The sequence below is a fragment of the Moschus berezovskii genome, chromosome 6 (assembly GCF_049115385.1).
Source record: "Moschus berezovskii isolate FMDL1 chromosome 6, NW_MosBer_1.0, whole genome shotgun sequence".
Classification (NCBI taxonomy): Eukaryota; Metazoa; Chordata; class Mammalia; order Artiodactyla; family Moschidae; genus Moschus; species Moschus berezovskii.
The window spans coordinates 118,278,041-118,303,313 of NC_142465.1; the positions used below are offsets into that span (position 1 = coordinate 118,278,041).

General features: G+C 49.0%; 1 protein-coding gene across 1 annotated transcript in view; it reads right to left on the minus strand.

Moving 5' to 3' along the window:
• EFCAB6 (EF-hand calcium binding domain 6) overlaps positions 1 to 25,273 on the minus strand; it is a 225,018-nt gene that overhangs the window by 186,559 nt on the left and 13,186 nt on the right. Inside the window, exons 3-4 of the mRNA XM_055396088.2 lie at positions 16,685 to 16,773; positions 10,047 to 10,113 (exon numbers count right to left, since the gene is read on the minus strand). Coding sequence (XP_055252063.2) covers positions 10,047 to 10,113; positions 16,685 to 16,773 — 156 coding nt within the window. The remainder of the gene's footprint in view (positions 1 to 10,046; positions 10,114 to 16,684; positions 16,774 to 25,273) is intronic.

The following is a 25,273-nucleotide window of genomic DNA, read 5'->3' on the forward strand; positions in this document are numbered from 1 at the left end:
CGTGAGTCCCCGTGTGCCCCATGAGCAGTCACAGAGGATGCCGGGGCGGGGAGGCCCCTCTTCTTCCTCAGCCCTCACCAGGCTCCTGATGAACCGGGGAGACACAAGGCTGAAGGAGGGAGAAGGGGCAGGTCCCATGCCCACCCCGCCGGGGCCCCTGGGGCTGGAAGGAGGGCGGAGGGGCTGCTGAAGCTGGCAGGTGTAACCTGCGCTGGGCCTGTTATCCCCGGACCCTCTGAGACATCCTTCCTTCTGGGAGGAGGCAGATTCGCCAGCCCCTGCTTGGGAAGCAAAGAATCAAACTGCTTCCCGTTTGTACCCCCGCTGAGTTCAGATGGGTTCGATAAACTGCTAACGGTGGATGATTCTTACTCCACGGTTCTTTGTTTAAAATTCTCTTTACGGCAGTGGGAAGGGAGCTCCAGGAGAGAAAGCTGTGAACCCAAATAAATATGACCACCCAGACTAGAAAGGAGGTGAGGAAGGGCCTCCTGTTCCCTCCCTGGAGCCCAGAACCCTCCCCTCAACCCCCGCATCCAGGTCTGGCTCTGGCTGGGCCCCTTCCTGTGGCGGGGGGTGGGGGGGCGGTGCCGGGTGGCAAACCCTCCTTGGGCCAGAGGGCAGCTGCCTACAAGGTTTCACCAGGGTGTGGCCATTCGAGCGGGCTCCTGGTTAGCTGTTTCCTGTTTCCTCACCTGGTGCCACCTTCCTCGCCTAGATTCCAGCAGCAGGGGGTTGGGGGCCGCAGCCCACCCGCCCGCCTGGGGACCGGGGCGCCGGGGAGGGGGCCCTTGGCCGGCCTGTGTCTTGGCTCCACAGCTCCGCAGAGGAGCACGGGGTTCGGCTGCCACCCTGTCAGTCTGGCACCTTTCTGTCGCCACGACTAAACTCATTTTAAATTTAAGGAGTACACTTTTTTTTTTTAATTGAAGCCAAGGAAAAAGATTTCTCTTACAATAAACACATCAATGCTCATTTTCCTTATTATTCTACTTTTGGCTATTTCGTATAAAATCTTTAATTAAAGTTTTTCTTTGAAATTGTCATTATCAACCCAGAAGAAAGAAAGGGGAAAAATAAAAAAGAACAACACAGCTGTGCAGATATGAAGCGCTATTCAGGACTAAATGAACTGGAACAGAATAAGTAGCTTGACTGTTATGTTCTTGGTTCTGGCTCTGCATCCTCAATAGCACAGTCTAACTTGTCACTTCATATCGATTCCATCTGTTTACACTCTGCAGAGTATTGGCTTCCTACCGTGAACATTTCCTATTTACCAGCTGGTAGAGATGAGCCAAACCAGATAGGAAAAAATTAGACTACATTCAGAACCTCATAAACACAAACTTTCCATTTGGGGACGTGTGGGAGGTGCAGTGGCCAGCATCGCTCACCTTTAACAAAGGGGCCAACTTCTGCTCCTGCTCCTGCGATGTCCCCACCCTCCCCTGTCCCCGACTTCTGAGAGGACTCTGCATTGACTCACTGGAGGGATGCAAAGCCTGTCTTTACCAAAGACTGAACAAGCTCACACAGAAAGACATCTAAAGGAGACCCGCAAAAACGGAGAAAAGGGATCGGATCTGGCTAGAAAAGAGCCAGATGGAATTCTCCAGGCCAGAATACTGGAGTGGGTAGCCTTTCCTTCACCAGGGGATCTTCCCAACCCGGGGATCGAACCCAGGTCTCCTGCATTGCCGGCGGATTCTCTACCAGCTGAGCCACAAGCGAAGCCCATAAAGTGGAAGTCGCTCAGTCGTGTCCGAACCTTTACGATCCCATGCACGATATACAGCCCATGGGATTCTCCGGGCCAGAACACTGGAGTGGGTGGCCTTTCCCTTCTTCAGCGAGGGGCGGGGAGAAGAGCTAAAGCGACCTAGAAGTCGTAGTTGCTGTACTGTGCTTAGTCGCTCAGTCATGTCTGACTCTTCGTGACCCTATGGACTGCAGCCCACCAGGCTCTTCTGTCTATGGGGATTCTCCGGGCAAGAAAACTGGAGTGGGTTGCCATGCCCTCCTCCAGGGCATAGTTGCTACCACAGAGCAAAAATCCAGCTCTGGTTTAGGGTTTCCTTGCAGCCACGGTGAAAAGAGAAACTTCCTGTATATACACAACGCATACCTCCCCCACCTTTGACTTTCATTTTTAAGATGCTCACCTGCCACAAACGGCTTAAAGACATCTAATTGGAATTCTATCTACTCACTGAACAACCGACACAGCTATGAAAATAAGCCCCAAGAGGGTGACAAATCTCAAAGAAATATCTCGCGTCTCTCCTTCTTCCTAACCCCACCCACACGCCTAGGATAGGAGCTCCTGCCCAGGCACCACGGGCCACGCATCCTGGGGCCCCTGTCACCCTGACTCCAGAACTCATACAGCTGTACCCCAGGAGGGGCAGGCCGGCCCCCACCAAGGACCTCCAGGACCCCACACAGCAGAGGTGCTCAGCAAGCACAGGTTGACGACGACCGTGAGGGACTGACTGTGCCGGGGCCTGCTAACAGGCACCCCTGAGCCCAGCTGCTCTCCCCTCACGCGCAGCCCTCCTCTGCTGACGGCATCGCCTAAATCCTCCGCTCTCAGGCCATCACCCCCATCAGAAACATCAGCAAGCTCCATCACCACCGCCCCGTGGCCATGCTTTAGGGTTAACAATAGCTCACCTTCAAACACCTCCACCCTTTTCTCTAGTCTAATTTCAGTAGTCGCTCTGTCCCTTCTTGCCTTGAGAAACGGAACTCCGCGTGGAACCGTCACAGAGCTGGTCCCCTGCGCGCACCTCCACGTCCTCTCCTCCCGCCAGGCTGCAGTCCCCAGCGCCGCCCCACGTTTGCCCTCTGCCCTGCCCTCAGTGCAGACGGAAAGCCCATCCACGGTCCAGCTCAAGCTCCACTCCCACCTTCCTCGTGATGTCTCTGCTGTGCACGCTTCCCGCAGAACCTTATTTACTTGTCCTGTAAATATTGACTGAGCTCAGATCAGGCGCCGGGGTCTGTTCACGGCACTAAAGTGACAACAGGGAGCAGGGCAGGGAAGGCGCCCACTCCCAGGGGTGCCTGTCTCCTGGTCAGAGGCAAACAACACCTCAGGATGTTCTGAGTGCTGAGCAACTCGAGACAGTGTAGTCCAGAGACTTTCGGGGGGGGCGGCCCCTCCAGTGGGGAAACTTCACGCTGAGTGACAAAACACCAGGGTGTTTGTCTGAACGTTATTCAGTAAGTGACCAGTAACCATGGGGCGTCTTAACCAAAGGGGTCAGATGAGGCCTGACTCCCGTTATGAACAGACGGCTCCGGTGTCATGTGAAGTGGAGACCGCGAGGGGCAAGACAGGGGAGCACCCCGGTGACCGGCAGGGCCCTCCATGGGGGCCACAGGGATGCACAAGTGCACGGGGCCCCGGTACAGCAGAGGCTGCGGCGGACAGGACTCGCCGACGGACTGGAGCCACTTACTGAGACGGAGGGAGGTCCGGGGAGGAAGGCTTCCTGGGTGGCGTCGGCGGGACCGTCTGCCCTGGTTTGGTCTGTGGATAGTGGTGAGTCTGGACATGCAGGTGGAGACAGAAACGCGGGAGCCAGCAGCCCACAGCCCCCTTAGTAGCTTTAAACCATAGATGACAGAGCACTTTCAATTTTCCACGTTAACTCCTTGGTTTTATCCACTCCAAATGCAAACTCTTAATGTTTTGAAAGACTTCCATGGGCCTGGCATTTTATATTTTTTCTCATAGTCTCAACAATATTGGAAAAATCTTGCAAAATTGCTTCCCATTTCACTGCTGAGAAAACAGCTCCTAGAGAAACTAGCTTGCTTGGGGGTCACTCAGAGAGTGAGTGTCTTGGTTCAGAGGCACACTCAGCCAGGGGTCCAGCCTGCCCCCCACCAGCCTGTCCCCCACCAGCCTGTCCCCCCCACACCACTGCCCCGTCCCCCCCACACCAGCCTGTCCCCCCCACACCACTGCCCCGTTCCCCCCCACACCAGCCTGTTCCCCCCACACCACTGCCCCGTCCCCCTCACACCACTGCCCTGTCCCCCACCCACTGGCCTGTCTCCCCCACACTGTGCTGTTTTAAACATTTATTCCTGCAATCTTGTGTTGACTTGCCACATGTAAGAAAAAAATTTTTTTTAAGATAAACTTAGTCCGAAAAAATATAAATTCTGACATAACAGCATCTTTGCTTTACTTTCCTGATGAAGCCTTTAGTAACTTAATAATAGAGCAACCAAAAATAGGTCCTGGGGTAGGAGCATTTTCAGTATCTTTTTTTTTAATAACATGGCAGCTGATTATTTTGTTATATGAAATGCTCGAGATCAAAATGTAAGCACAGCTCTTCATTTAGCTGCACAGAGACACAGGAACAAGAGCTGTGACATTATTAATCACTATATTCGGTTATGATTGATAGGCTTTTCTGCAGGAGGAGAAAGTGCCTCAGATACAAGCTGTCCCAACAGCCCCGCGATATGCTAATATTTTCTTCAGATGAAAGAGGAGATGTGTTCAAATACCTGCTATAATAGGCAATTAATACCAAGTGCACCGGAGGAGAGATGATGAAAGGGGGATTAGGAGAATATTACGAATTAACCAAAAGCTTGTATGTTTGAGTAAATGGCCTCATTCTGAGCCTGACACAGTCTTTTTATTGGGCTAACAGGCTGTATTCCAATACATTCGTGTGCTAATGTGGTGTTCTAATGTTAAGGTATGTTTATGAAATGGCTGTGATCCTAACAACTGTTTCTTTATTCCTCAAGCGATAATTTTTTAAATCTCTTTTTTAAGAAAATCCACCTATTTAAGAAAATGAATATACCCATCACTTGCACGTCTTCACTTTTGTGACGATATTACCGAGCGAGCAAGCAGCTTAGTGCCTCTAATTATTTCCTAATTGCTCCTGAAATGACTGAGCTGCATCTGTGCGACTCCAAGGCACCGGGGTGATCCCATAAAAACGCGTGTCGGTTCACTCGGTGTCCCACAGACAGGCTCGTCGCAGCTGACTGGGTCGACCAGATGTTCTGACATCACGGCACCCAGACTGAAAAGAGTGTTCTTGGTGGGGCGGTGACGTGGTATGAGAGCCGACGACCTAGGGCTTTGGGTGAGATGTATTTAGTTTCCCTTTTCTTTTTTTTCATGTCTTTGAATTGCACATTCTTGAATTCTAGTCTTCAATTTAAAACAATTTTTTCTTGCCTGTGGAGGGGAGGAGACTAGTCGTTGACATGTCTAAACACACACTGAAGTTCTTACATAACTGAAAACAGCTTCCTGTGTCCTGGCCATTCCCAGGACGTAGCTTACAGGGAGCATCCGCCCGCCCCCCAACTCAAGGGCAGGACAAGAAGGTTCTCTTCCCCTGCTAGCCCCTTCTTTGACCTCCACCTCATGGTCATGGCAGGAGTTGACGAAAGATGAAACAGGGTCAAAAGACCCAAACATGGTTGCCCTGGCAACTCCCTGCAGCCCTGCTCTTTCTCTCCTGCCCTGACAGAGTCCTCACCCGAAGCCTATGGAGAACTAAGTCCTGGCCCTCGGGTGCTGCTGCAGCTGCAGGACGGGCCGGGGCCCAGCACGACCGACAGGAGCGTAAGCAACTGAGGAGTTGGGAACAAGTGTGAGATGCGCAGGAGGCCAGAGACAGAAAGGGCAAGAAAACTCCCAAATGCCCGTTTGAAGTGGATGCCACACGACCAACAACACAATTCAGGGTTAGCAAACAACCTCCGCTCGTTCATACGGTGGCAATCAGAGAGGCTTCTCTGGGACCGGCTAGGTTCACCTCCGGGCATAACCAAGAGTCACATTTGCTACGGGCAAATGAGGTATTGGCGCTTCCCAGCTGGCACAGTGGTAAAGAATCTGCCAGCCAATGCAGGAGACCTGGGAGACTTGGGGTCAGTCCCCGAGTCGGGAAGATTCCCTGGCGGAGGAGACGGCAACCCACTCCAGTATTCTTGCCTGGAGAATCCCAGGGACAGAGGAGTCTGACAGGCTACAGTCCACGGGGTTGGACAGGACTGAGTGACTATACATGCATGCACGCACAAACTACATATCACTGCCTTTCCTAAAGGGCCTCCTTGAGAAGCAGGGTGGCTGGTAATTAGTAGCCAGGACCCCAGAGCCAGCTGCCAAGGCAGGAACTGCAGCTCCTCTGTCCCCAGCTGCGCACACAGGGCTCAACTGCTCAGCCTCTGGTACAGCTTCCTCCACATCAAGATGGGCTACCAAGAGCACCTGCCCCGGGGGCTTCTCCTGGAGACCGAGTATGTAAACACGGTAACGCACTGCGCACAGCTCCCGGTAAACGCTCCGCCTCTGCTGCCTCTTGTTAGCATCACAGCAAAATCCAGAGCATCACATCAGTGCCCAGAGCATTAAGGCCCGGCCAGCCTGGGGGCCCTTTGGCGGGGTGGCTGAAGCAGACGCTGTCGGTCACTTTCTCCAAAGCCACTGACCTCTGCCCATCCCGTCTCTTTCTCATGAAACCCTCCATTTTCCATTTTGTTCAGATATTAGCTCCCATCCGCCCCCCACCTGTGGTCATGTGCCTCGGGGGAGGGAGTCCAGTCACTGCACCAGGGAGTGACCAGGGTTGGAGCAATGCCACCGCCAGTGGTTGGTTTGTGTGGGGACAAGACCCTGGGCTATGAGTCACGAGGAGACGATCTGCCGTGTTTATGGAGAGTCATACTGGCGGAAATGGCATGCTGGAAAAAAACCCAAAAACCTGACATTGCAGTATCCACGTGTGAGACCTGGAACGCTGGCCACCTCCTGGTGACCGGAGGAGATGTGAGTGAGCAGACCCTGACCTGCACGCCCTTCAGCCTTGGAAAGATGAGAAGTTCCTTATCGTCTCAGCTCAGCTGGACATTGCTCAGAAGTGGTGGTGGCTGACGGGCCGTCCCCTGGAGGTGGGGAAAGCTCCCACAGGAAAGGTTCCCGGAGCGCCTGGCAGGACAGATCGAGGGATGGACGTCCACCGAGCACCCACTGTAGGCGAGGGCACCGCTCGTAATTCTCTCGCTCATTCTCGAGGCCACTCCGGCAGTCACTGCTGTTGCCTCGCCTCAGAGACGGTGGAACGGAGCAGTGACAGACCTGCAGGGCCCGTGGGCAGGGGCAGAGACGGGACTTCAGGCCAGCGGCGCCTCCTTCCCACTGAGTCCCACGGCCTCCCGGGAGACTGAGGCAGCGAGGGGTCTGCAGTCCAGAGAGCTCGAGAGCAGCCAAGGAGACGCCCACAGAAGGCACAGAGAGAAGTCAAGGGGAGCGGTCACCTCCGTGACCCAGGAAAGCCAGGGTCGGGATGGGGAGGGCAAGTGGGGGGCGCACCAGATTCAGAGCCCCCAGAGTGTGGGACCTGGGTGCAGATCAAACCAGGACCCTGGACCCAGAGCCTGAGGATGACATCCTGGGGACCACCTGGGCATGCAAAGCTTCCTCCCCCCCGGATACAGGGCTCCAGGATGCAGACAGCAGCCTCCTCATGTGAAGCCCCGGGTCACAGTCCCTGAAGGGTGGAGAGCCTGGACCCAGAGACCACCCTGTCAACCTCCGCCTTGATGGGAGGGAGAAAATGAGGCTCAGGGAGACCAGGAGTTCAACTGAACGTGAAGACACGCTGGCAGGTCTAGTGAAAGGGAAGTGAAAGTGTCACTCGCTCAGTTTGGTCTGAGTCTTCGCAACCTTAAGGACTGTAGCCCACCAGGCTCCTCTGTCAAGGGATTCTCCAGGCAAGAATACTGGAGTGGGTTGCCGTGCCCTTCTCCAGGGGTTCTTCCCAACCCAGATCCAGAACCTGCATCTTCTGCACTGGCAGGTGGATTCTTTACCACTGAGCCACCAGGGAAGCCCCTTGGAGGGTCTAAGTGCACGTGAATTAGGGCAAGGCTGAGGAACCAGCCATCAGACCAAGCTCACAGCAGAAGAAAACAATTGAGATACACAAGCACTGGGGTTCGGGCAGTTTGGGGTGCCAACAGCTAACTGCCTGTTGGTTTAGGACGGCTAGACCACACACACATTTAGCAAAGTCTGGCTCCCAAAATTCATAAGAGACATTTGCATGCATTCTTGGCTCCAACAAGGCTCGTGGACTTATATTTAAAACAAAAGCATTAGCATCTTTCACTCCCCAACTGTGTGGATCGCCCAGCAACGACAACGTATGTCTGAAGAGAGTCTTCTTTCACTAATCAATAGGTGTTCCTCTCTGTCACCAGTGCTCGAGTGCGGTCCGCCTGCAGGACCCAAGTGGCAGCTGGACACACGCTACTGCAGAGCTGGCAGCCAAGGAGGGTATTGGGTTTGTTCTGTTTACTCTGGGCTCGGTGGGAAGGGATGACATCCATGAGTCCCTACCTATTCGTCAAAGGAAACTGTAGTAATGGCCATAATAATGACAGATGGCATCGCCTAAGTGTTCCAGGTGCTTTCTACAGGATGTTTCTAAGCCACACAATGGCACCACGAGATGGGTGGCCCTATTCCCAACCACGGATGAAGAAACCCGATGACAAGGACTTGCCCAGGACCACCAGCTGGTGATGGCAGAGCCCGTCCCAGGCCACCTGCCTGCCCAGGGCCAGGGTCACCGGTCGAGCTGGGGTTCCAGCTTGCGTGGGCCTGACTGCTCGGCAGGGAGAGCCGGGGACCAGGCGTCCCCTCCATCACCTGCTCAGCCTCTGGCTGTCACCTTTCTGTTCTCTCCAGAACTAGCACGACAACTGCCCTGGTTTAAACCCGCTCTTAGTGGGAGGGCTTTATTGGAAGGAGGCTTGGATGAAAAGACAATTGAGATGAAAGGGCAGACAGCCAGTGGCAAGTCCCCTTCAGCTTTCCTTTTGGAAGCCTCACTTTCAGTAACTTGCAAGCCGGACCTGTGTCCACACCCTCCCCTAACTGTCATGTCGCATTAGTGACCCACAACAGCATCTAAGTTGACAGGATGACCATCATACACAGCTGACTTTCCGAGGATAATTTCATGATTAACACAGTTTGTGAAGAGACAAATTGAGGACATATACCATAAATAATATCCAGTGTATTATGTATCTCTTACAGAATAACAAATGGACGACAATGGAAGCAGCAAATAACTGCACCAGGGTTCCTACTGGTATAAACGATAGAGCAAGCAGATTTCTAGGAGCACGTAAGGCTAAAACATTCTTTTACTATGATGAGTTTCTGGTGTTAACGGCACAAGCCGGGAGAACATTTTGTGGGGTTTAGACAAACATTTTGTGGGTTTCTGGCTCTGTTTGATTTAGAAACGCATGAAAATCTCAGAAGAGTTCAAAAAGGAAAGAAAATTTGTCACATTTCTAACCAACATATTGAATCAAGTGAATTAAACTATGATTCTCAAACTGCTCATGTAACTGAGCAGGCTCACATGCATCTTAAATAGGGGTCCGATTCCAACCCTAAATGCTGTGAACACCCCGTCCCTCCCTAGCTGTGCCCCGCGGTACCCACCTGTAATCCACAAACAGGAATGAAGCTACATGCTCCTTCCTAAACACACGCGGGAGCTTTTGTGGCTAAATTACTCCATACATAAATGTCTAAATCCCTGCGTTTCTCTGGTTATTTTTACCATGCCGCTCTTGATTGGCACTTAATGCTCAAAAGCAGCAGTTTTCTCATTCTAAAGAAAACCTTGCCGCGTTTGTAGACAGAAACCAAAGGGCCGCCCTACAGATGATGATCTAAAGTTAAAGCAAAGGTAATTGATATTCCAGGACTTCTGCTGGTGTGGTTCATCACAGAGGATGCCACTGGAGTGGGTGAGGGCGAGCGAACGCGGGCTCTCACGTGCGATCTATTGAGTTAGGCGACTTTGACGTCAGAACGCAGATGACAAGACCCAGCTCATTCTGCATCAGCTCCATCAGTTCCCTCTGCTAGCCGTTCGTTACTTTTGACAAGCGGCAGGGCTGGGGGGTGGTCGGGGGGTAGGGTTGGGGGGCGTGGAAGAACTTTGAAAGATCGCTATTACCTTTTCTCCTACTTGGGCCTCGAGCTCTTTTAACGTCCGACAGCCATTCATTCCATTCTCACCTCCCCTTAAAGACAATTAAAAACCTCTTGTTAGCGTGTTTTCACTGAATTAACGTTTACATAGGGCACACAGAGATGAAAATGATTAGAATTTCTACACTGCATATTTTTAAGTGCAAGGTGTTTCTTATGTACTACCGTTTGCCAGAAGTGTGAACTCAGGCAAGTTACTTAGCTTCTCCAGGCCTGGGGCCCCTCTTCTGTAAAATGAAATACAACATCGACTCCTCCCGGGGCGGTGCGGGGACTGAGTAATTAAGGCCTGCACTCCATGAGGCCTCATTCCATGGGTTAGCAGACATCCCGCTTTACAGAGGAGGCTGGGTGGGCCGAAGGTCACGATGGGGAAGTGGAGGCCCGGTCTTCAGACATGGGTGGCCTGGCCTTGCCGCCCCCTCCCCACCCTGGACTGTGGCACTGCGTTCTGACCCTGCGGGCTCCTGTTCGTGCCGCGGTGCACGCTGAGCCCTGCTGAAAAGGACTGAGCCTGGCTGGATGTCTGTAACCAGCCGTTTGGCTCCATCTGCTTGTATTAACTCTATCTGATCTTGCATCCTCTGTCCACCCATAAACCACTTGAGACTCCCTCTTTGGAATCAACCGTGGGGCTAGGATGGGGACAAAGAACACCAGAGGCCACTTTCCAATATATATCCAGCGTCTCCTGCACCCAGGTCTGGGGCGCTGTGTTGAGCAGAACTCTGTTTCCAGCCTTGAAAAAGCTTAATGCCAGTGACGGTGACAGACAGGAAATAAGCAATCAAATAAGCAATGTTCAGTTCAGTTCAGTCACTCATTCGTGTCCGACTCTTTGCAACCCCATGGACTGCAGCACACCAGGCCTCCCTGTCCATCACCAACTCCCGGAGTTCACTCAAACTCATGTCCATCGAGTCAGTGATGCCATCCAGCCATCTCATCCTCTGTTGTCCCCTTTTCCTTCCGCCTTCAATCTTTCCCAGCATCAGGGTCTTTTCAAATGAGTCAGTTCTTTGCATCAGGTGGCCAAAGTATTGGAGCTTCAGCTTCAATATCAGTCCTTTCAATGAATATTCAGGACTGATTTCCCTTAGGATTGACTGGTTTGATCTCCTTGCTGTCCAAGGGACTCTCAAAAAGTCTTCTCCAACACCACAGTTCAAAACTATCAATAAAACTATCAATTCTTCGGCACTCAGCTTTCTTTATAGTCCAATTCTCACATCCATATATGACTACTAAAAAAAATGTAGCTCTGACTAGATGGACCGTTGTCAGCGAAGTAATGTCTCTGCTTTTTAATATGCTGTCTAGGTTGGTCATAACTTTTCTTCCAAGGAGCAAATCTTTTAATCTCATGGCTACAGTCACCATCTGCAGTGATTTTGGAGCCCAAGAAAATAAAGTCTATCACTGTTTCCATTGTTTCCCCATCTATTGATGGGACTGGATACCATGATCTTAGTTTCTTAAATGCTGAGTTTTAAGCCAGCCTTTTCACTCTCCTCTTTCACTTTCATCAAGAAGCCCTTTAGTTCCTCTTCACTTTCTGCCATAAGGGTGGTGTCATCTGCATATCTGAGGTTACTGATATTTCTCCCAGCAATCTCGATTCCAGCTTGTGCTTCTTTCAGCCCAGCTTCCTCATGATGTACTCTACATATATGTTAAACAAGCAAGGTGATAATACACAGTCTTGACATACTCTCATCTTCATTTACGTTTAACGTTTATCTTCTTATAATTTTGCACCTTGGCGTGTATCCTTAAACAAAAGTCCAGTCTGTGTGGTTTTGAGCTCCACGCGTGAGCAGAAGGGTCCGTCCATTTCTCCCTCTTTCCCTCAGTGTTACGCCCACGGGAGTCACTCAGGCCGCTGACTATACGTGTCGTTGTTGGTTGGCACTGGGCTTCCCTGGTGGCTCAGCTGGTAAAGAATCTGCCTGCAGTGGGGGAGACCTGGGTTTGATCCCTGGGTTGGAAAGATCCCCTGGAGAAGGAAAAGGCTACCCACTCCAGGATTCTTGCCTAGGACTATAAATGGGTCGCAAAGAGTCAGACACAAGTGAGCAACTTTTCACTTCACTTCAATTGGTGTTTTTGCAACCTCTTATTCAATAAACATATATTAAGCACCTTTGTTGTTGCTGTTTCGTCACTAAGTCATTTCCAACTGCTTTGCCACCCCCGTGAACTGCAGACAGCCAGGCTCCTGTTCATGGGAATTCCCGCCTCTCTTGTGTCTCCTGCATTGGCAGGTGGATTCTCTGCCACTGAGCCACCTGGGAAGGACAATCCAATGAAAAGGCTGCTTCGTTTTTCCACAAGTCAGTGTGAAGAAAGTTTACGAGATGGAGGTGAAAGGTAACCTTGAACATCACAGGCAAAGGTGCCAGATGTGGATCCCTTTTCCAAACAGTCTGATCCCAGTGGGGCAGACACCATGGCAAGAAGAGGAGAGGCGGCCAGGAGTTCCCACAGAAAGAGCTCTTGTTCTTACTCTTACAAATATAGCTTTAAAAAAAAATCTAGGAAGGCAAGCATTTTAGCTCGGCGCGCTGAAGAGCTTCTCCCGCAGTCTCATGCCTTCCGTTGCTGCTGCTGAGACATCCGTGTCAGTCTCACTGTCACTCCTCTGGAGTCAACCCCATTTTTCTTCTCACTGCCTTAAATATTTTCTCCTTGATTTTAATGTTCTGCAGTTTCACTGTGGTATGTCTAGACTGGCATCCCTTTCTACTTATCTGGCTCGAGGTTCTAAACCGTTGCCTTGTCAAATACACTCCCTGCCCGTCTCCCTCTCTCAGGTACCTGGAAACCAGGAGAAGTGTCACTGGGCCTCTGCCCCCCCGCCCACGTCCGTGTGCCTGCCCTGCGTGTCATGTGTCTCTGCTCTGCTGCGCTCTGCATACGACCTTCAGGTCTGTTTTCCACTCCGCCGATGCTCCTCTCAGCTGTGCTGAATCCACTATTCTCACCCATCCACTAAAATTTTATTCTGCAGTAATTGCTATCTTTCAGGGCTAGCAGTGCCATTTTGTACCTCTTCAAATCTTTACTTTTGTTGCCTCTTGTTTTGCATTCATATATCGAATCCATTCTTTCATTTCTTTAAAGAGATTAGAACACTGGTTTTAGATTCTGTATCTGATAGCTCCAACACTGCAAGTGTTCGGAGATCTGATTCTGCTGGATATGATTTCCACTTGTTTGTGGTCCTCATTCTTTGTCTCTTCATATGTCTTCAAGATTTTCTGTGTGACATTTCATTGGTGGTTCTCTTTAAGGGACATGTTCTCGATGTATTCCTCCCCGGAAGGGCACACCCAGCCCAGGGCCAGTTCTCAGTAAATCCCTAGCCTGAGACTTCTCAGACCACACAGGCAGCATTATTTCAGGTGCAGATCTTCATTGAAATTGATGTGTGATTTCAATCTTTCCTCTCTTCACCCAGTGCCAGTGTTGAAACAGGTAGGCTTCTGTGATGCAGATCTATGTTCTGATAATCATCCTTACAAGAGGGTATGGGGTCCCCGCGGAACATGTACTGGTCTTCCCTTTGGTTTTTCCACCTTGGATAGACCCTGTAGGCTTTGTCTCTTATCCCTTTCACTACAAAGACCCAACAAAACTGAAACACCAGTTCACCACGATTTGGCCAATGCTTCATGGCAAAAACTGTCTTTATACAAAACTTCTCTAGATTCCAGTTCTTACCGCATATGCTTAGCCTCCAAGAATTACTTCCTTTCTTGCCAGCTCAGTCATGCATTAAAATATTTTACCTTTAATCCACCATTTTAGTTATTTTCAGTGGAAGTGTTGTTCATGGAGGTAGCCTACTGTAGTACTAGAAACAGAATTTTCTATTCACTCTAACACATGGCCTTAAACAATAAGATCATGGCATCTGGTCCCATCACTTCACAGCAAATAGATGGGGAAACAGTGGCTGACTTTATTTTTCTGGGCTCCAAAATCACTGTAGATGGTGACTGCAGCCATGAAATTAAAAGACGCTTACTCCTTGGAAGGAAAAGTTATGACCAACCTAGATAGCATATTAAAAAGCAGAGACATTACTTTGTCCACAAAGGTCCGTCTAGTCAAGGCTATGGTTTTTCCAGTGGTTATGTATGGATGTGAGAGTTGGACTATAAAGAAAGCTGAGCACTGAAGAATTGATGCTTTTGAAGTGTGGTGTTGGAGAAGACTCTTGAGAGTCCCTTGGACTGCAAGGAGATCCAACCAGTCCATCCTAAAGGAGATCAGTCCTGGGTGTTCATTGGAAGGACTGATTTTGAAGCTGAAACTCCAATATTATGGCTACCTGATGCAAAGAGCTGACTCATTTGAAAAGACCCTGATGCTGGGAAAGATTGAGGGCAGGAGGAGAAAGGGACGACAGAGGATGAGATGGTTGGATGGCATCACCGACTTGATGGATATGGGTTTGGGTGGACTCCGGGAGTTGGTGATGGACAGGGAGGCCTGGCGTGCTGTGGTTCATGGGGTCACAAAGAGTCTGACATGACGGAGGGACTGAACTGAACTGAAACAATAAAGAGAATTTAGCTTCATGAGTAAGCCGGGAATCTTTCTAATTTACTTTAAATATTCAGTCTTCTGTGTTTAAGAAAGTAACGTATACTTTTCATCTCAAATTATTAAACTGAGTTTTCACAATTGAACAAAAACAAAAAAGAACTCTTCTGCTTTTAGTTTTTTCCAACTGTTGAGCTTTTTCAGCAAAGAATATTCAAATTATGTTACTTATCCCCCAAATGGGGATGGTTTCATTAGGTCAAGAGTGTGAATATGCCTATGAAATGATCAGTCGTTCTTCTGAATGAGTCTGGAAGCTATCTTAGCTCATCACTTACAGAGAGCATCAGCAGATCATAAGTCCCAGATCCTAGAGCAGATAATACTTTGTCATTCTTGGTAGAGCTGCTGCACTGACTTTTTTTTTTTAAGTGTTAGCCGCTCAGTTATGTCTGGCTCTTTGTGACCCCGTGGACTGCAGCCCACCAGTTTTCTCTGTCCATGGGATTCTCCAGGCAAGGATACTGGAGTCGGTTGCCATTTCCTTTGCCAGGTGATCTTCCTGACCCAGGGATCGAATCCAGGTTTCCTGCACTGCAGGCGGACTCTTTCACCATCAGAGCCACCAGGAAAGGACACAAGTTACCATCTTAGCCACTTTTACTGTACAGCTCACTCAGTTGGTAAAGAATCCACCTGCAATGCAGGAGACTCCAGTTTGATTCCTGGGTCGGGAAGATCCCCTAGAGAAGGGAAAGGCTACCCACTCCAGTATTCTGGCCTGGAGAATTCCAGGGACTGTATAATCTATGGTGTCATAAAGAGTCGGACATGAGTGAGCGAATTTCACTTTCACTTCACTTTCACTTTCAGTAATGTGAATATATCCATACTGCTATGCAAGGGATCTCTGGGACTTGCTCACCTCGCAAAACAGAAACTGTACCCAGTAATCAGCAATCCCTCTTCTCTCTCTGCGCGGCTGCACTCATTCTCACAACTCAGCTACATCCAAGATGTCTGCGATCATGAAAGTCACAATACCAGAATGTGCTAATATTTCAGAACCAATTTTAATTCTCTTAGAATTGTTTACGCAATTCCTGAGAAAACGAATCTTACTCATTTAGAGTCAGAATAATCTGAGTCAATAATTTTTCTACTATAAAACAATATTTCCTGCATCGCACACTAGAATCAAAGAACTTTACAACCGACAGAGACAGTGAAGTTCAGGCTTCAGCACTCTCGTTTTGCAGATGAGGCAGATGAGCCCCATGCTCAGGCTACAGCTACGAGGACCTCATGCAAAGGTCTTCTAAAAGTTTGTTCATTTCTAGCTACAAAAATACTATCACTAGCCAATGAAAGACACTAAAAGTGTATGGAAAAAACAAATTTAAAATGTGGCATCTTAATACTCTTACTTCGAAATTTAAATTCCTTATTTCCAAGGAATTCCCTGGTGGTCCAGGGTTAAGATGTGCCACTTTCATTGCCAGGGTCCACGTTCAATCCCTGGTTGGAGAACTAATATCCCACAAGCCTTGCAAGGTGGTGAAAAAAAAAAACTAAATTCCTCATTTCCAAACATGAAAGGCATCACATATGTAACATGCTGTGCTGGGTGTGCTCAGTTGTAGCTGACTCTTTGTGACCCCATGGACTGTATAGCCCAGCAGGCTCCTCTGTCCATGAGATTTCCCAGGCAAGAATACTGGAGTAGGCTGGCATTTCCTTCTCCAGGGGAGCTTCCAGACCCAGAGATCACACCCGAGTTCCCGGCATCTCCTGCATTGGCAGGCAGGTTCTTTAGCACTAGTACCACTTGTGAAACGGGTCAGTCTGGTTTTAATTTGCTGTGCTTCCACTTTGAATACAATATGATTTCTCTTACCCTGAAACATATCCCATTTAGAGATCAGAACCTTCTCTAAGTAAATTCTTCGCCTGAGGATTGTATATGTTGACATGGTTGGCTCTAACCTGCTTGTGTCCCACCTCATATCACCTCAAGTTTCACATTTTCATACGAGGAAAAAAAACACTTACCTCTTTATAACACTGATATTCAGGTCGATTCCTCCAAATCTGGACAGGAATACAAGGTACGGAACGGCCCCAGAACTGGTGAGGGGGATCTGCACCCGAATAAGAAGAGTGACAGCTCGTTAGCGAGTTCAGTACCAAGCCATGGACAGCACAGCAGGCTCCGCGATGCAGGCAGGACACTGGGAGTGGGGCGGGCTTTCCAGGAACGCTTACAGCTGCTCAGCCCAGGCATCTGAGTCGACAGGCAACCTCAGCAAGCCAAGCATGAGCAGCATACGCACCAGGATGCCAGTCTGTGCTCAACTAAAAGCCACACAGTCCTCTACAGAAGCAGCTGAACTCTAGGCCCATCTAACCGGGAAAGACCGAGGGCAGGAGGAGCAGGGACGACAGAGGCGAGCTGGTCGGATGGTATCACTGACTCGATGGACACGAGTCTGAGCAAACTCAGGGAGACAGTGAGGGACAGGGAAGCCTGGCATGCTGCAGTCCCTGGGGCCGCAGAGAGTCGGATACAACTGAGCAACTGAACAACAACAACACAACAGGCCTTTCTAAAGGACAGAGCAGGGGCCTCCCTGGTGGTCCAGTGGCCAAGACTCCTCGCTCCCAATGCAGAGGGCTCAGATTCCACCCCTGGTCAGGGAACTAGATCCCACACGCCGCAACTAAGACCCAGCTCAGCCAAATAAATAGATGGTTTTTAGAAAGATAAAGTAACAGTAGTAGAAATATATTCTAATATATTTTGCATATGTATTTATGTGTGTGTGTAAATACATGTATATTTCCCAGGAGTCTGAGGCCACACCTCTGAGTATCATGCGCCCCCTCATATGCTTTTAAGGTAGAAAAAAAAGTCATTTTTAAACCTAAAACTCTACAAAGGACATCACTGGGCCAGGTGGGTTAATACGGACTTTAGATTAAATAAAAGTATTACTACCTCAGTGTTTACCAAAGTTGATAATGTGATGTGATTAGGTAAGAGAACAGTTCTTATTCTTGAGGAAATACACACTGAAGTATTTAGAAGTAAAGGACCAATAATAGGACTTCCCTGGTGGTCCAATGGCTAAGAATCTGCTTGCCAATGCAGGGTACATGGGTTTGAGCCCTGGGCCAGGAAGATTCCATGTTCTGTGGGGCATCTAGGATCATGTGTCACAACTGCTGAAGCCTTGCTCTCGAGCCCGAGAGCCACAACTACGGAAGCTCAGAGCCCAGAGCCCAGGCTCTGCAGCAAGAGAAGCCAGCGCAGTGAGAAGCCCTCGCACGGCCCCTGCTCGCTGCAACGAGAGACAGCCCGTGTGCAGCAATGAGGGCCCAGACCAGCCACAAAGCACAGAAAGAGCCGTCAACGTAAGCAATCTCCCCTTAAGTGCTTCAGAGAAAATCACATACACAGCGTTTGCGTCTTTCGTGTGTCCGTGTGGCGTGCGTCCGTGCACAGAGGGAATGAAAGATTACAGGAGAAGCAAAGGAGGCCAAGGGTCACAACCGACAAGCCTGGGCAAGGGTAAATGGCCATTATTTGTACCGTACTTTCCTTTACGAACTTGCTGGAGACTTGAAATTACTTTTAAATAAAAAGCCAAATTTTTTAAACAAGTGAAAAAATTATTTCCCCGGAAAGCACATGAAACTAAAATTACAATAAATACACAATCAATATAAATATATTTTTAAGCTTCATGCAAATATATAAGTACAATCTCCCGTACAGCTGAACGGCTCCCGAGCCCACACAACCAAGTTTGATATTTACTTAGCCCTTAAAATTCCAGCCTCAAAGCCTAGCACAGTTATCTCGGTCTTCCCCAAAGGACATATTTCCCTTTACCGTTTAAAACATGTATAACTAGGACATGGGACCGGGGGGAGAGTGGCTCCCGGGGTGGGCCTCTGCAAAGCCTTTTCCTGGAAAGGACACCAGGACTCTGACTTCTGATAGGGTGGTTTTCAGTAGATACAACTTGGGTAGGCACCTCAAAGGTTTCCTGGTCCCACAGAAGAAGGGCAAGGACAGATTAAACATGCAGTTTCCCAGACTGGACGCCCTCCTGGTCTCAGCAGTGATAAGAGTTAATGCAGAAGGGAAGAGGCTGACATTGAAGGAGCTCATACTTTGTAAATGGGCACAGGCACGGCTCTTGGTTTTAACTCATCCAGCCCCAAACCACCTTCTGAGGAAGTGGAAACCTTTCACATTTCACAGAGCAGAGGAATGACCTCCCTGCACAGCACTGCCATGGACTCACAGAAACCTGTGACTCCAGAGCCCAAGCTCATTTCACTACACTAACCACCCTGTCGGCAGAAAAAAAAAAAAAAGTTCATCAACTGTTGAGGTTTTTGTCACATTTCATATTGCTACTTGTGCGTGCATGCTAAATTGCTTCAGTCATGTCCAATTCTTTCCCACCCCATGGAGTGTAGCCTGCTAGGCTCCCCTGTCCATAGGGATTCTCCAGGCAAGAATACTGCAGTGGGTTGCCATGCCCTCCTCTTCTAGGGGATCTTCCTGACCCAGGGGTTGAACCCACTCCCTTATGTCTCCTTGGCAGGCGGGTTCTTTACCACTAGCACCACCTGGAAAACTAGTGCTACTTGGGAAGTGACAGTCGCTCAGTCGTGTCCCGACTCTCTGCGACCCCATGGGCTGCAGCCTACTAGGCTCCTCTGTCCATGGAATTCTCCAGGAAAGAACAAAGGTGCTACTTGTGATCCGATGCAGATTCCAAGGTGGCAGATACACTTTTGCACTGACTAGTTTCCAAACTAAGATCAAGGATCCAGTCTAAAAGGAAAGGCTCGGCTAAAGATTCACGTCTCTGGGATTTGCGATTCTGGCAAAAATGTCTTGAGACAAAACCATCCACTGATGAATCACTGGAAGCAAATTCTTAGACTGCAGCTGGCGAAGCATAGTTTGTGAATCCACGTCCAGCATGTTGATGAGAACCTTCCAAGGCTTTTCTTTCCCTGGCACAACCACCAAGACCAGAATAGAACTTTGCTTTCCTTCTCCGGTATCTAGGAACCGGTGCAACTTCTTTTAAAATGTTTAACTTATATTGATATTCTGAGACTGAGACCCATTTTTAAAAAAATTCATATCACTATTAATGAAACTAAGGAACAGGGTAGCTTATAAACAATGCCTCGTCTATCATCACCCTGACATTCAAACATTCTTGACACAGTTCTTGAGATAAAATTACAGCTAAAATAAATTCACTAAAACTGGAAAATTCCCTTCTAATTGTTAATGCATTTTGTAAATTTTTGTTTACTTTATTTTTGGCTGTACTGGGTCTTCATTGCTGGGCGGGCTTTTCTCAAGTTGTAGGTAGCGGGGGCTACTCTCGAGTCATGGTGAGCAGGATTCTCATGGAAGTGACTTCTCCTGTTGTGAAGCACAGGCTCCAGGGTGAGAGGGCTTCAGCAGTTGCAGCCCGTGGGCTCAGTAGTTGTGGCTCCTGGGCTCTAGAGCACAAGCTCAGCAGTCGTGCATGGGCTTAGATGCTCCACGGCGTGTGGGATCTTCCCTGATCAGGGGGTGGATTCTTTACCAGGGAGCCACCAGGGAAGCCCCCTCTTCTCTAATTTTAAGGGTAGGATTTCCATGAACTATTTTACCAGTTTTATACATTGCCAGTGAGGCTTATATTGACTATTGAAAAAGAAAGTGTCAGCATGTGTCAGCATGTGGATTAGTTGTTAAAAGACCTAGAAAAGTCACACACCCTGTGAAGTCCAGGGATTAGGGGGACAAGCCCTGCCCTGCTTTCCCAGTGAACCTGGCCTCCTGTGAAGGCACTGCACTCTAGTCTCCTGGGTTTATGCATGGGTCATGGGAGCTCAAGGTTCTAGAAACACACGCTGATTATAAGAGACACCACGGGAACCTGTTATGTAAAGGCTCTGAAGTTCTACAGTTCTCAGTGACTTCTTTTTAAAACAGATGTCACTTTTTAAAAAACGGATACACATTTCACATTTTCTGTGCTTTTCCTCTTCCTGCATAGCTGATTAGCTTGGGAGGCTGTCAAAATTTTAAATTAACATTAGATCATGAATATAGGGAGACATTAGCAGGAAATAATATTTTCACTTTCCATTTGGTATAAAGAAAAGATCAGTTCAATCAAGCTTGTGATGAAACTGATGCAATGTTTGTGAGGACAAATGTTCTTTAAAAGCAAGAGAACATTACCACATGACACAGCACTTCCACTCCTAGGTATGTACCCAAGAGAAGTGAAAACATATGTCCACATAAAAACTGGTGCGTGAAAGCCCCTGGCAGCACTGTTCACAGAAGCCAAAAAGTGGAAACAACCCAAAGGTCCATCAACTGACGATAAAGAAACTGTGTTGCCTCCACGCAGTGGAGCACTGTTCAGTCCTAACAAGCAGTGCAGCACTAATTCATGCTGCAGCAGGGATGTTCAGCAGAACTGAACATGACGCTGAGTGAAAGAAGCCACACACGGAAGATCATATGCTATATTATTCCTTTTTATGAAATAGCCAGACTACACAATCTATTAAGACACAGAGTAGATTAATGGTTGTCAGGGATTAGGGGCAGGGGGTGTGCAGAGTGACTGCTAATGAATATAAAAGTTTCTTTTAGGGATGAGGAAATGTTCTGGAATTAGACAGTGGTGATCATGAACCACTCTGTGAATATATTAAAAACCTCAAGGGCTTCCCTGGCGGCTCAGTGGGAAGGAATCTGCCTGCCAGCACAGGAGTCATCAGTTCAATCCCTGGTCCAGGAAGATTCCACAAGCCTCACAGCAACTAAGCCAATGCAACACTGTGCCATCGAACCTGTGCTCCAGAGCTTGGGGACTGCAGCTACTGAGCCCATCAGCCACAACTCCTGAAGTCCGAGTGCCCTAAAGCCCGTGCTCTGAAACAAGACAGGCCACCACAGTGAGAAACCTACACACCGTGACTAGGGTGCTCCTGCTCACCGCAACCAGAAAAAAGCCTGTGCAGCAATGAAGACCCAGCACAGCCAAAAACGATAAATAAGTAAAATCACTGGAAAAACCCCACAGACCCGTCCACTGTTAAAAGGTGAATTTTATGATATGTAAAGGTCTGTCTAGTCAGGGCTATGGTTTTTCCCGTGGTCATGTATGGATGTGAGAGTTGGACTGTGAAAAAAGCTGATCGCCGAAGAATTGATGCTTTTGAACTGTGGTGTTGGAGAAGACTCTTGAGAGTCCCTTGGACTGCAAGGAGATCCAACCAGTCCATTCTAAAGGAGATCAGTCCTGGGTGCTCACTGGAAGGACTGATGCTAAAGCTGAAACTCCAATACTTTGGCCACCTCATGTGACGAGCTGACTCACTGGAAAAGAGTCTGATGCTAGGAGGGATTGGGGGTGGGAGGAGACGGGGACGACAGAGAATGAGATGGCTGGATGGCATCACCGACTCGATGGACATGAGTTTGAGTGAACTCCAGGAGTTGGTGATGGACAGGGAGGCCTGGCGTGCTGTGATTCATGGGGTCGCAAAGAGTCGGACACAACTGAGCAACTGAACTGAAATCACATCTTAGTAAAGCTCTTATTTAAAATGTGTATCTAATAAATAGTAACAGGTGAAAGAATCAATATATACTACTTGTGAGATTCTGGAAGTGAATAAAGGGAAACATTTTTTAAAAGAAGAGGAGGAAAGCTCTTCACCTTCCTTCCCCTTCCCTTCTTCCCTGTCTGTCCCCCACAGTTCAGTCCTGCAGTCATTAGACGGGGCAGAGACACATGGCTCTGCCATGTTCACAGCCAGGGAGCCCACACGGCGGGCAAAGGGCATCCACCTGGCTGTGTGGGCACTGGAGATGGGAGATGGGTGATGAGTCACATGCCAGCATATTCAAATAAGTGAAACAAGCGGGCTCAGTCCCTGGGTTGGGAAGACACCCTGGAGGAGGAAATGGCAACCCACTCCGGCGTGCTTGCCTGAACAATTCCACAGACAGAGGAGACTAGTGGCAACAGTCCATGGGGTCGCAGAGTCGGACACGACTGAGTGACTGAGCACACATGCACGCACGTGTGTGTGTGTTTATACAGACAGATGAAAGTACGGACTATGTCCCCTGGAGCTCTGCCCACTTAGAGGGCCTCGAGCAGCGAGGTCCAGGAGCAATGAGCAGCCCTGGTGCCTAGACCCCAGATTCTGGAGGCCTTTTTCCATTAAAAAGAACCAGAGCTCTTTGGAGAGATGGATGATTCCAGGACTGAGCATGGAAAGTACAGGTGAGCTTGTAATGTCTGGCATCAGAAAGTCAGAAAGTGCTCAAAAGATGATGGGGACACGTCAAAAGGACACGGAAACCAGAAGGAAGGTGCTCTTGTGGCTAAATTAGGGACGATTTAAGTATCAAAATAAACCATGAAAGCAATGGATCATAACCCACTTAATAAAATAGGAAATCTCGAGTCCCTGCAAATATGCAAATAATAAAGAATATATGAAGTTTGGTGAGGAATGACACATCTACATAGCTTCGAAGATTTCTCCTACAAATTGCTTATTAATTACAAACTGTGTAAAGAACATTCCACTGTGAAAAAGAAAGGTGGATCCGATAGCTCCCACCTTAATGGAGTGACCGCAGTGACAGCAGCAGTAATGGGACAGGCTGAAGTCGCCTGCAACCAAGCAAAAGGCCATAGGATGAGCACAGTGAGGCTTCCGCGACATCCCTGCCGGAGACGCCGGCCTCAGTCTAGCCATCGGGAAACATCTACCATCTGATAAACTCAAGCTGGGGACACTTTACAAAATAATGGGTATGCAATCTTCACAGTATTACCGTCCTCAAAACTAAGGACGGACTGGAAAACGCCCAGGTGAAAGGAGACTTGCCAGGTCCACTGCGCGACTGTGACCTGGGCCTGGGGCTGTCGGTCGTTGGGAGTTGATGTTAACGTCTTTACCATTATGATTGCATTGTGGGAGTACAGAACAGGGTTCTGGTTTTAAGGAAACATGCGAGCAGATCCAACCAGTCCATCCTAAAGGAGATCAGTCCTGGGTGTTCATTGGAAGGACTGATGCTGAAGCTGAAACTCCAATACTTTGGCCACCTGATGCGAAAAACTGACTCACTGGAAAAGCCCCTGATGCTGGGAAAGATTGAGGGCAGGAGGAGAAGGAGACGACAGAGGATGAGATGTTTGGATGGCATCACCGACTCAATGGACATGAGTCTGAGCAAGCTCCAGGAGTTGGTGATGGACAGGGAGGCCTGGCGTGCTGCAGTCCATGGGGTCGCAAAGAGTTGGACATGACTGAGTGACTGAACTGAACTGATCTGAACTGAACGCAGATATTTGAGGTAATGAAGCAGCTTCCTTCTAAATGGCTTAGGAAAAAGAATTGTTCTTTGCACTATACTTCCTACTTGTCCCTGACTCTGGGACTGCTTTTTTAAAAACAATGTAGCAGAAGTTGTGGCAGAGAAAGCTCTTAACAGACTAACCTCCCACAGTCAACATTCCGTAGACTCTGTCAAAATACCGAAAAAGAACTATCTAAAGGCTCAGGAGAGTGAAAGAAAGCAGGCAGGTTTTGGAGGAAAAGCGTTTAAAGCTTCAGAAGAAGGGACAAGTACTGAGTCTCCTGTTCTAAATGGCTTTGAACCTGAGTGGCCAAATTCAGTGGCCAGCACAAAGCAGCTAAATCTGCCCCCACCCACCCCCACGGAAACCCCACTGTGTTTCTGGCCTGAAGAACGAACACGCTGAAGCCAAACCACAGCCATTAGAAGTGTGAGCGGGGGTCCGAGACAGGAGAGAGACAGAGGGGCAGCCCCACTGTCTGTGCACACGCTCTGTCCACGCCCCAGCTGACGCCTGAGCCACGCACGTGCAGGTCACACACGAAGAGCCCAGAGAGAGACAGAAGAGGTGGGAATGAAAACTGATACAGCCCCTAAGGAGAACAGTGTGGAAATTCCTTAAAAAATCAGGAATGAAACTTCCACGTGACCCAACAATTCTACTACTGGGCACAGACCCTGAGGAATCATATTGAAAAAGACACATGTGCCCCAATGTTTACTGCAGCACTGTTTACAAGAGCCAGGACATGGAAGCGGCCTAGATGTCCATCAACAGGTGAATGGAGAAAGGTGGAGTACATATATACAGGGGAATATTACTTGGCCATAAAAAAGGAATGCCTTTGAATGGATTTTAATGAGGTGGATGAACCTAGAGCCTATTACACAGAGTGAAGTAAGTCAGAAAGAGAAAATCAAATACTGTATACTAACACATGCATGTGGAATCTAGAAAGATGGTGCTGATGAAGCTATCTGCAGGGCAGGAATGGAGATGCAGACATGCGGAACAGACTTGTGGACACAGCGGGGAAGGAGAGGGCGGGGTGAGTGGAGAGAGTGGCATGGAAACACACACACCACCATATGGAAACAGACAGCTGAGGGGAAGCTGCTGTGCGACACAGGGAGCTCGACCCCGTGCTCTGTGACAGCCCAGAGGGCGGGAGGGTGTGGAGGGTGGCAGGTAGGTTCCAGAAGGAGGGGACATG